This window comes from Mirounga leonina, unplaced genomic scaffold, assembly GCF_011800145.1.
Source record: "Mirounga leonina isolate KUSES-001 unplaced genomic scaffold, KU_Mleo_1.0 Mir_507, whole genome shotgun sequence".
NCBI lineage: Eukaryota > Metazoa > Chordata > Mammalia > Carnivora > Phocidae > Mirounga > Mirounga leonina.
The window spans coordinates 5,506,863-5,519,103 of NW_023270789.1; the positions used below are offsets into that span (position 1 = coordinate 5,506,863).

The 12,241-nt window shown below is 53.2% G+C and overlaps 1 protein-coding gene across 3 annotated transcripts in view; it reads left to right on the forward strand.

The window, feature by feature from the left end:
- Positions 1-2,246: 2,246 nt before the first annotated feature.
- SYT6 (synaptotagmin 6) overlaps positions 2,247-12,241 on the forward strand; it is a 55,697-nt gene continuing 45,702 nt past the window's right edge. For all 3 annotated transcript variants that reach the window (XM_034990287.1, XM_034990288.1, XM_034990289.1), the window contains exon 1: positions 2,247-2,409. In XM_034990287.1, coding sequence (XP_034846178.1) covers positions 2,247-2,409 — 163 coding nt within the window. The remainder of the gene's footprint in view (positions 2,410-12,241) is intronic.

The window sequence follows — 12,241 nt, forward strand, 5'->3', positions numbered from 1 at the left end:
TGAGAAATGCCAGGTCCAGAGCTGCTGCCGGGGCGCCAGAGACACTGCAGAACCGTTTGCCTAGTGTGGAGGCTGAATCCGGGAACAATGAGAAATTATCTGTTAATTCTCGGCTCCTGCCACCTGCTCTGCTCCAAACAGGCTCCTTTGCCTTCAGTTTAGATGCAAATTCCCCCACTCATTGTAAAGCAAAATATTGATTTCCCTGCATCACAGGTCTGGGCCCTTGGAAGGTCCTGTGCTTTTTCATTCTCTGCAAAGGCAAAACAAGGCGCTTTGTTCTGCGAATTTCCCCAGGAACTCGGGAGGGGGAGGGAGAAATTGCCGCGGAGCGGAGCAACAGAGTTGCCATAAACATGGGCAGAGAGCAGTTCTTCTCCATTTGTATTTTACATAAACACAAACCTGCTGCCTCGGAAACTGCTAATGAGCATGTAACAAGGGGCCTCCCCAGTGCTGAGCTCTGCATTGGGTGGGGGAGCAGGAAGTGACAGGGCTTCTGGGCTCCTCAGGTGGGTTCCAGAAGCACTGGGAGGCGAATGGGAACTCCACAGCCTCACCTGTTCTTGGAACAGCATTTGAGCACCTCCCTCAGGAAGGCGGCCTGGATTGCATAGTGCCGCCGGGATTACGCTTGCTCAGTCCCTCTAGCCTGAGTTCCTAGCCTTCTCCCATCGCAGGCTCCGGAGGTCAGGGTGGAAGCTGTGAACCCGCCACAACTGCCCATCGCCCCACCTTCCCTAACCCCGTGCCCACGCTACGATTGCGCCAATGGGCCTTCAGCACCGTGGACAGAGCCAGGGAGCGCTTCCCAAAGGCAAAAACCTTCTGGTTAAGCCGGGGTCCTCTGAGGCCTCGCCTCGGCCCTCTGTACTCGAGGCACTAGCTGCCGGGGGTCTCTCCAGTCCAAGGGCCAGCAAGCGCGGCTGGCGCAGATGGCGCATTTGGAAACCGCCAGGAGCTGGGGCTCCGAATCTCCTCCCTCTGGAACGTGAGTCACCGCCCGAGCCACCTCCAATTAACGTGATAATTAGGAGGAAAGACCCTCCTCCCCCACCCGCCACCAGGGTACACACCAGCCCCGCGGCTTCCGGAGGCTCCAGCTAAAGTTTCCTTCCCAGCTCGGGGGAGGCAAAGGGACCTCAGCCTGGAGCTTCGGGTGAGCCGCACACGGGAAGGGGCCCACCAGGCGACAAGCCGAGGACGTGCGACTTCCGTGACAGGACCCCCGGCAGGGCCGCGCCGGGTGGCGACCGGTAGATCTCCAGGGCTGAGTGAGGTGCTCGGAGCGCCTCAGCCAACCTGTTCCTGGACCTCACGCCACAGTTCCTGGAGGGGAAGTCTGCCTTAAGTCTAGCCTCAGTCCTCTCGTTTAGTTTTCAGGCTTTCTGGCCCTGGCTATGCTTAATAGCAAGAGGCATTATCTCCGGTGGCGTTGCACCGCTGTGGGGAGATGGGTCTGGCGGGAACGGAGCGCCCTCTTGAAATGCCCCCCATTCCTATTTGCCAGAAACTTTCCCCTCCCGTTGCCATGGAGAGAGACGGCCGCTGCCTCCCGTTGCCATAGCAACATGCGGGTACCGTGGACCGCAGGACTGCGGGGCTCAGAAAGTCTTCCTGCAGTTCAAATAGCCCCGCAGTCTTAGGGTCTTCTGCCTCCGAAGCTGGGACTTGGGGCTAGTCTGACTAACTTCCCCCGTGAGGAACCTCGGCCAAGATTCTCCCACTCCCAGCCGGGTCATCTTTCTTTCTGTAATGGGTTCATCTATTTCTTTGCCACTTGTGTGGAATGTGGCAATTTACCCAGTGTTTTCACGAACACTATCTTTATATTCCCAGGCAACCTGTGAAGCACTCGTAATCATTACACCCCTTTTACAGAGTGGGGAATTGAGGCTCAGAGAGGCCCAAGGTCACACCAGGCAGTGAATGTGGAGTCAGATCCCAGGCCCTTTCCTGGGCCTTGCACCGTCCGGGGTGCTGGACAACCGGGCTCCCCTGCCTCGAACCCGCCGGGACTCAGGCCTGTCCCTGGGTGTAGAGGGGGCGGCCGTGAGGCGCCAGACTTGCCAGCTGCCGCGGGATGCCACGTGAGGGGCGGAGACCCTGCGGGGAAGCGATTAAAAGCTGAACGGAGCCGCAGGGGGCCGCTGCGGGGAGGGTCTTCTTGGGGCCGCCTCGCCCCGCCCCAGTCCGGCGGCGGTACGGGTTCGGGCGGCTGCTTGAAGCGCCGGGGTGTCCCGGGCATGAGTGGGGTGTGGGGGACCGGGGGGCCTCGGTGCCAGGCGGCGCTCGCGCTCCTGGCCTCGCTGTGCCGGGCCCGGCCGCCCCCTCTCGGGTTGGACGTGGAGACTTGTCGGAGCTTCGAGCTACAGCCCCCAGAGAGGAGTCCGAGCGCGGCCGACTCAGGTAACGGGAAACCCGAGGCCCCCTCTCTTCCTGGATTCTCGCCCTGGCCGTCCTCCCTCCCAGAGCCCCGGCCCCGGGAGCCCCAGAACCTAGACAGAGAACTCCAGCTCAGGATCCTGGGTTCGGAACCAGCCCCAGCCAGTACCCTGTTCCATCGCCCGCAGGGCAAGCGGAGAGACGTGAAAGGAACCTGGGAGGCAGAGAATCCCCGAGCCCCCTCCCGTGTGACTCTTCGGGGATCTCGCGCAAAGCCGCGCTCCCGGGGTGCAGCGCCCCACGGGGGCCTCAGTTTCCCTAGCGTCTCTCCGCTCACCCTGCGGGCAGTCTGCCAGGGAAGGGGTCTGTGGAGCGACCTAGGAGACCAGGGACACCCCGGCGGAGGAAGTAACTCGTTTCTTGGGGGTGTCGAGGTCCCAAGGTCCGTCTGTCGGTCTGCGCGTCCGTTTGTTCTCTCGGGGAACGCGGTCCGAGCCCCTTGGTCTCGGGGAGAAACTTGGGTCTGTGGGCGGCACGAGGTCTTTGTGTCCGAGCGTCTCTCCGGCTGCGAGTGGCTCTCTGCGTCTCCGCCGGGGGGCGGGGGGCGGGGGGCGGGGTGGGGGAGGGTGTCTCGGCATCCCCCCCCCCCCCCCCCCCCCCCCATAACTCGCTCCCTCGGTCCCTCTCTGACTCACTCGGACTCGGGGCCGGTGCGCGACTGAGCCGGTGCCTCTCGCGGACTTTGCCAAGCGGGCGCCTCCTGCCCGAACGGCGCGGACTGTGCCCCGGACGCAGCCCCGGCGGCCGCCGAGCCCAGGCGGGAGCCCGAGCCGAGGCGAGCTCGCCGGAGCCGGTGAGTCGGGAGCCCGAGCCCCGCAGGGCCCGGGCCCGGCGCGCAGCTGCGGCGTCTCTCGGGAGTCGCGACAGCGGCAATGGCGTGTCGCGCCCTGGCGGCGGGAGCCGCGGGAGGGTAGGCGGCCCGCCCGCCCGGGTATTTACTTGCCGCACCAGCGCCGTGCGGCCACGCTCGCCCGCTGCAGCCCGGCTTCTTTGTCAGGATGCCGACGTCTGGCGGGTCCTGGGAGAGAGGGAGCACCCGGTCGCCTTCCCTCCGGGGGGAGGGGCGGGGGGCAGTGCGAAGCCTCGAGAGGATGCGGCGCGGGGGTGGGGAGATCCTGCAGGGACCAAGGCGCCGGGGTTCCTTTGGCTCCGCAGACACCGCCCCTCCTCGTCCCCCGACCCTGACCCCGGTGGCGCTGGGCCTCGGGGAAGGCGAGGGTCGCCCCTGTGGTTCCGCACCAACGGCGCGGGAAAGGGAGGAAGGGGCTACGAGAGGCGGGAATTTCTTCTCCACGCGCGTCTCCAGGGATCAGAAGCCGGGGACTGGAGCGGCGGTTCCTGGAGCAGGTACAGCTGGGGTAAGCTCCCCAGAGACCGCAGGTTCCAGGGCCCTGTTTTTTCACTTGAGGTTAAAGGTCACAACCGTTGGTAAGGTCCTAGGTTAGGAACCGGGCCGCTGGCGGGGGGGGGGGGGGGGGGGGGGGGGGGGGGGGCGCAGAGGAATAGAAGGAAGATAGTGGGCCAAGGGGAGAATTGTGTGTGTGAGGGGATTGTGTCCAGCCTTGCGGGAGTGGAGCGCACCTCAGCCTTGCGTGGGTTGTAGGGGGCGCTGCTCTCTCGCCTGCACTCTCTCTGGCCCGGGCAATGTTTGATCAATGGGTTGATTACTGCAGCAGAAGGGACTGAGGTGAGACCTAAAGAAGGACTTTCAGAGGGTGGTACAGTGAGGGATGTTGGAGAGGTTGATTCTCCCTCTTGAAGAATCTCGGAATAAAGTAGGCCCAGCACGTGTTCTTAGATTTTGGTTCTCAGGTGCCCTCATCTACTGCACCATCCCTCTCCTCATATCCCCCAGGCACACAATTTTCCCCAAGTTAGGGAGTCTTTTCCTGCCTGCCTGCCTACCCAGCTTCCTTCCATCCTTACCTCCAACAATTCATTTCCAGTGGGGGCCTTAATGCTGGTCCTGACTTCTCAAACCCTAAAGGGGATAATTCAAGGTGAGAACACACCTGTCGAGTTCCACCTGGGATGGAGATTGCCCTCCTCCCCCATCTGTCCAGAGCAGAAATGCTGCATGCTGCAGAGGGTGTATGTGTGCCTGGAACATTCTGATACAGGGAGGCACTGGGGTTCCGACTCCAGAGGGACACCCCATAGTCTGGAATGACAGGTACCTGGTGGCCAGGCTGAGGGTGAGAGAAGGTTGAGGAACGAGAGTAAGCAGGCTCAGATGAATCAGTGTGCCTTCCCTGCAGGCTGCTTGAGCTTGACTTGTCAGTCCTGGGGGACTTGAACTTTGGCTGCTGAGTCACAAGCCTCAGGAAGCCCCTGGGGGCCAAGCTAGGGGACTGAAAGAGAGGAGGTGGCAGAAGGAGACCCTTAATCACAGCAAAAGAAAGAAAGTGGTTGAGAGTGGCTTTGCGAGCTTGGGGTTTAAGTGAGCACAAGTCTGGGGAGATGCTGTGCAGTTCAGGACCAGGCCCCCAGGTAGCCTAAGTCCTAGCCTACTCCCTATATCCCAGAGCCACTGCCAGATTCTCCTGGCAGAGAAATGCTGGATCTTTTCATTTGTATTTTCACGAAAAATGCAAGTGACTAGAGCATGCCCAATTCTCTTTACCTCTGTATGTTTCCCCCTGCCTTCCTCCTACTGAAAGTCTCTAGCTCACGGGATTTCTAGTAACACCCTGAGATTCAACAATTGAGATTTGGACTCTACTATCATTTACTGGAATCCTCCTATATGCCATGGTCTGTGCCAGGAATTGCACAGGAAACCTTAATCAGATCTCCTTAGCTTTCCTGACTTGAAACACCTCTACACAAACTGTCCCAGATAGAAACAAGTTCCGTTTTTCTTTAAACATTCTGAAGGCGAAGGGTCTGTTTCCCTCTTTAATGTACAATCCACCCCCCACCTGCCTACCCCTGCAAGTGGACACTGACAGGCAGTTCTCTTCCTTCTTCATGCCATTTGCCTTGTGGAGATAAATGAATTTGCTCCATAAGCCAAATGCAGAGTGTTGGGTGTGGGTAGAAGGGTTTTGGGTTTGAGATAGCAAGCAGAGATTCAGAGGTGTTCCAAAAAAATTCAGGAACTGATAGAGGACCCTGAGCTGCCCTGCCCCTGCCACGCTGGCAGCAGGAATGGTAATTCTTGGTCTTACATGTGGCCATGAGATGTATGTCCTGTTGGTTTACTTCTCTACTGACTCTGGAGATGTTCTGTGATTCAGTCACCTGCTTTTGAAGTTAGCCTTTGGCAGCACAGGTAAGATTTTTCCTGCTTGTGATGGCAAGTTAAATGCATAGCATTTCACCAAAACCACAAACGTTCCTGTTTCTATAACTAAATAATCAGTTACTCCCTCACTCCTTGCCGGAAGGAAGAAATTCTGCAAATTTTGCCTTCTTTGAGGAAAGGTGCAATTACGATCCTTTAGAACGTACATCCTTTAGACGATGTTCTGACTTTATGGTGTGTCTTCAACTTTAAGATTCTAGAACTAGGGTAAAGTATCTAGGAGCTGTACAGTGCTTGGATTTACAGTTCTAGAAGTTTTCTTCTACCTCTGTCTGTGGGAACTTAAGAGTGGAATGGTAGATCATCCCCTCCAGGCTCTGTACAGAGAAGACATGTTCTAACTGTTCTGTTACTCTGTCCACAGAGTTGGAGGTATAACATGTGGCTGCAGAAAATTAGGACTAAGACTGAGACATCTGGACCCAGCCAGGTTTCTTTAGGATCTGTGTAAGGCTGTCTGGAGTGGGGGAAAAAAACAGGGTAAGAGAAAGTCCTGCCCAAGCTAGGTGGCACCCTTGCTGGTCCTGCTTAGGAAAAGAGGTCTCTGAGCACCAGAGGACTGAACCAGCCACACTTAGGAATTTTCATCTGAGGGGGCATTGAAAGTGGAGGTGAGCAAGATATCCTGCTGTGGACGCTCTAGGTATACAACATTGTCTCATCTCCCCCTTCTCTCTATTGCCGATCTGTTTTTCTTGCTCATGTGGGCCCGGACAGACCTCTCCTCTCAGTCCTTGCAGGGGTAAACAGGAAGGGGGCGTGTAGAGGGAAAGAATCTTTCTGGCTCTCTGTCTGCTCCTCTCCACCATCACCCCAGCCTTGATGTCCACATCTCAGAGGGACCCCAAGCCCTGACTAATCAGCCATAAACGTACAGTTACCATCTTCCAAAATAATAATACTAATAATTGCTAAATTAATGCCAATGCTCTGTTAGCTACAGCACTCCACATTAGTCTCCGATTTATCTCTGAATCCCCTAATGATGGTGGAAGCTGGTGCCCAGTCATAAAGCTGGTACGGCCATAATTAGCCCAGCATTGTCTCTCCTCATCGAAGCTTTTCAGGGGCATTAATTCCTTCTCTGTTTGGACTCTGCTAATTATCCCCATCGGTAGTTCAGCCTGGATCTCTGAAAGAAGGAATGGAAGCAAAGGCTCTCTGCTCCCCCTCCCCCAACTCTGAATTTTAATTACACCAGCTTCTCCTAATAAATTTACAAGCCATGGCAGAGTTTATTATTAATGGACCACGTCTGTAAGGCTTGGAACAGAATAGCCCTGTTCCCCCAACACATGCATGCACACACACACACACACACATGCACGCACACATACCCGCACTCTCAGGTATTTCTCAGGGACCTATATCTCTGGACAAGGCATTTCCAGGGGCCACTGAGGTTATTGGCCTGGTGCCTGGTGGGTAACCTGCAGTGTCTATACTTTCTAGAGAAGAAAGAGATGGGGGATGAGGAGGTTGGTCATAATTCTAGTCTCCAGGTTTTTATCCAGGTACAGAGGATCAGGCCAAATAGTAGAGGATGTGTCCCACACTCTCCTGATTATAACAAAGAAATGCCTCCCCAGCTTCTTGTCCAGCTTCCCACTCAGCCCCCAGTGCCCTCAGGGGGCTGGCTCAGAAGCTCTGACTTCGGCATCAGAAGTCCCAGGTTTAAATCCCAGCTCCTCTGCGCAATGCAATGTATCCTTGAAGAAGTTACTTAGTTAACATCTCTAAACTGAGTTAATTTATCTTTGAGAGTTGCGTACTCATTTCTTTAGGAAGTGGTAAAGATTAAAGGAAATAATGTAAGGGGCATGGTGCTGACTATGTAGAAAGAAATAACAAATAATATTACCGGTATTAATATGAATGGTTCTGCCCAGAGTCTTTTCCCCTCCCAGACTTGGCACTGTGCCTCTGCATTTCTTGCTGTCTGATCTCTGGGTTGTGCTTGTCTGTGTCTCTGTTCTGTGTCTGAATGAGGGCTCCTCAGCCCAGGCGGCCCCTGCTCGGTACAGGCGGGCACATAAACCATTTCCGAGGGTCTACCAGCAACCCCAGGCCCTGAAGCCAGCATTCTCCAGCTTTGGGCGAAGCAGAGAAAATGGTCCTTTCTTTTCACTTCCTCTCCCCAGTTTATCTTTTCAGGTACAATCTATTAGCAAAAATGCCTGTTACTGTTACAGAATGGATTTTCCTGACATGGAAACCTATTAGAAAAATGGGAACAATAGCAGGTGATAAGAGCTGCTGATAAATCCTAACACTCTGGGTGGGGATAAGGGGAGGGGGCGCCAGGGCTCTGTCTTTGGAGAAAGGAGTGTCAGTGTGGAGAGATAAGAAAGCCCTGGGTTGCTAATTAATAACCCAGCATTTTCCAGGGAGAGAGGGAGGCCAGGAGCCATTACCCCTGCCAGACAGTTTCACTGAAGGTGATGAGCGGTTCCTGCCCTTGTGGGCCTGAGGTCTCTTGGCTGCCTTGCCCCATGGTCTGGTGTCCCCCTTCCCTGTCTCAGAGGGCCCAGTTTTGGGTCCATTCTGTATTATTTGCCATCAAAAAAAGCAACACATGAAGAAAAATAGCTTACATTTGGGGAGCACTTACCACGTACCAGGAACTATGCCCAAAGTCTTAGTTCATTTAATATTCATAATGACTCCATAAAGTAGGAATCCTTAGAATCCCCAACAAATCAAAGAGGAAACCCCAAAGTCTGGAGAATGTTAAGTAACTTGCTCAAGGTCACACAATTAGAAATGTGGATGGATGCGCTCTGTGGTCATTCTGGTGCTGGTGCTCACCGGAGCTACCCGCCCAGGATCTGAACACTAAGTGAAGTCTACGTCCCCCGCCAGGGGTAGAAGCCACATGCCCCTGCGCAATGCCAGGTCACTGGGTGTGTATCCAAAGCATGGCTGCACAGCTCTTTGCTCTCCCAGAGGCTGCTGGGTAATTGACCAATATGATTTCCCAAACCGGGTGCCCATGGAATATTGGATTCTTCTGACACGTGAATAAAGATGTTTCACACCTAATGTTGAGTAATGGACTAGACTTCTTTCTTCCAAATTTCCAAGAGAACTTTGCAAAACCATAGCATGTTCTCTCAATTGTTGATTTTTCTTTCATGATTTTCTTTTCACTCCTTTGGAGCTCATGCCTGTTCACCAGATGGCTGGTGATGGTAACAACGAAACTGGATGAGTAGCAAGCAAATGAGTATTGACAGAAAAACTCGGAGATGAGAGATCTTTAATATAGTACATATTATGTCTTGACATGTAGCTATATATAAAATACTTACATTTTTTTCTGCTAGTAAGGTCATTCCTCATTTGTAATGACAAAGTTAAAGCTCTCTCTATTAGTGTTCGTGGCTTGCAGATGTTCTGCCAATGAAACTCTTCCAAATGAGGGGATATTCAAAACTAGACTAGGCAGAACTAAGTGATTCTAATAGAAACAGCTAATATTTATCTTATTTTTTACTACATTCCAAGCACTGTCCTGGCACTTTTGATCTCACTGAAACCTCACAATGACCCTAGAAGGTAGATACTATTATTATACCCATATCACAGATGAGGAAACTGAGGCTTGAGAGATTAAGTAGCTTGCCAAAGTCACATAGTTTAAAGTCAGTGGAGATGAACATTGAAGGAGCCCAGTCTGACCCCAGGGCACTGATTCTTTCTCTCCGGGCTGAGGAGGAAATAAAGAAGGAAGAAGAGAGGGAGGAAGAACACAAAGATTTGGGAAGGGCTTTCTCCCTTACCAGAGGGTTGCCTCTCTCTTGCCACGAAGCTAGTGCATGATAGCAGTATGAAATATGAAGAGTACTGGATCAGGACGCAAAAGGCGGCTGAGTTGCCCATCCAAATTCTATCTACCTCACAGTGTCGAGGTTCAAACAAGACGAGTGGGAAAAAGGCTTTGAGGGCGACTCATGCACCTGTGATTTAGAAAAGGGCAACGTGTCCTGGTCGGTTGGTCCCAGCAGGCCTGAGGTAGGAAGGCACACATCGTAGCTGATCTAGCAGAGCTCTGAGACCATACAGGAGCCTATCCTTCCCAGCCTCAGTGGACGTTTAACCAGGCTATGCAGGCTGGCTGCATTCAAGGCTGCATACAGTGATTTTACAGGGGCTAAATCCTGTACAGTCACCTTTGCCCTGGCCTAATTCTGCTCTTTACCAGCCTTGCTCACTGCCTTGCGTTCCCCAGTGGGGGTGAATCCACTCAGCAACAGGACCCAAATCTCTGTGTAATGCCTGTGGGAGAGATGTCCTGGAAAGGGATTCTCCAGGCAGAGGAAGGGCCACTTGGTCTTACATAACCAGTATTGAGCGCTGAGTGCTGATTCCCAATAATCCATACCTCTGCCTGCCTTAATCTCAGCTCCGAGGGAACGACGGCGGGGGGGGGGGGGGGGGCACATGCACAAGCATTCAAAATAGCAGCCACAGCAAGGAAAACTGATTCCCTCCACCCGCCCCCTCCCCCACCTCTCTTCTCATTTATGAATTCAGTTTTTTGTCAGGCTGAACATTTAAATGCACTTTATGCTCTCTGGATTCCCCCCGTTTCTCCCCCTTCCTCATTAAAATTCTAATTATTACCACAGCAAGTAAGATGTATGATCAAAGGAAAGCAAAGCCTTAGAAATACCTTTTTGTTTTAAGGTGACTCATATTGTAGAGAATGCATCCAGAACAGCTGTAACCGAGAGCAGATGTGAAGGGTCTAGAGATGGCTGGATACTTAGAATAAGGACTATCTGTGGTAGCTTTCCTCGTGAACCCCAGGGCTATAAGGGCCTACAGAAACAGTCTCCAAACCATTTAGATAATGAACTCGTAACAGCACAAATTATTTGATTTAATGCCTCCAATATATATCTGTTCCCATGTTACATACACATGTGGGTTGTATCTCCGTTCCATGGCTTACCAGCCGTGTGACCCCGGGGAATCTCGTCCTCTGTGCCTCACCTTCATCTGCAAAATGAAACTAATAATCACACCTATCTCCCTGGAGAGTATTAAACGAGCGAATGCATAAAGAGCACTTTGTACCTTGGACCTCGTAATGTTCAAAACTTAACTAAGTCCAGAAATAAAATGCTATCATTTCTATTACTATCAACCAGTATATTGCAACTCTCATTTATTGTTTTTAAGATAATAAATAAATATGAAAGCGATCTGATATGTTTTCTCTTGTGCCCCCAGAATGCACTCATACCACACTAGAGACCTTTAGTTTAGAAGTGAACTTAGAATTGGCTTTCCAGATCCCTAGCAGTCCCTGGGTGAAGGACTAATCCCACCCAGCTCCTTTGGCCGGGGAGAAGCTCCGTTGTCCCTGTGCAGGGGCCTAGGAATGCTGTGGGTGGCTGTGATAGTTGATCCAAGCCAGGACCCTACAGCCAGGGAGTCAGAAGGCAGTGCCAGCTCCCCAGAGAAGGTAGCTGACGTTCTCACCTCCGGAAGATTCCTCTGGACGGGAGACAGCTTTCTCTGGTGCCTGTGTGCTATGAGAGTACTCCGGATTCCCCCCAGGAGGGACTTGGCATCTCACTACTGCAAGCCTAGCTTAGCCCCTGGTACCTGCAGGTGCTCAGTAAATGCTGGTTGAGAGATAATTATAGCTCTTTTATGTGCCATTCATTCATTCATTCATTCACCTCATTCGCTCATTCATTCTCATGTGCCAGTTTCTGTGCTAGGCCCTGAGTCAGACAAATATAAAAACGCAGGGTTACAATAGCCATCAGTTTAATCAGGAACAAACAGGCTATAGGACAGTGGAAGGAGCCCCAGCCTGGGTGGTGGACATCTGGACCCTGGTCCAGGCTCCTTGTCTGACCTGTAACCCCAGGCAAGTCCCTTCTCTGGACCACTGTTCTTGTCTGCAGAAGCACAGCCTGGCCTCAGTACTTGTAGGGTCATTTCTCACCTTAAATCTGAAGATTCCTGGGACATGGGCCACGATAATCCAGAGCCTGCAAACCCACAGGCCTGCAGGGGCCACGAAGGTAATAGGGAGACTGGTGAGGCCACACCCCTCCAAAGGGAGCACAGAAGTCCAGGTCCAGTTACCGAGTCATCTGGCCTCCTCCAGACTTTCCAGGAATTTGGTGTGATGATGATGATGGTGATGGAATTTCTCAACTTTTCCATTGTCACCCTAGGCATGCAAGACTCCTCTGCGGGCTTGACCTTAGTGCATACCCCACCACGTGTGCCGTTGGTTTGGAGGCTTCTGACCTCTCAGAGGGAGAAGAGGCTTTGGGTCCTAAGGGTCATTCCAAAAGGGGTTGGGGTGGGAGATCTGCTAAATCGTTTCTTCCAGAGGGAGGCATCCCCCACAGCTCTCCTGGGATCGCAGGCATCCTGCTGGGGGGCAGGGGTGGGCTGGAGACGAGGCAGTGAGCCCCCGCCTTGAGCCAACCACAACATTCAAAAATACCAGCTTTACAG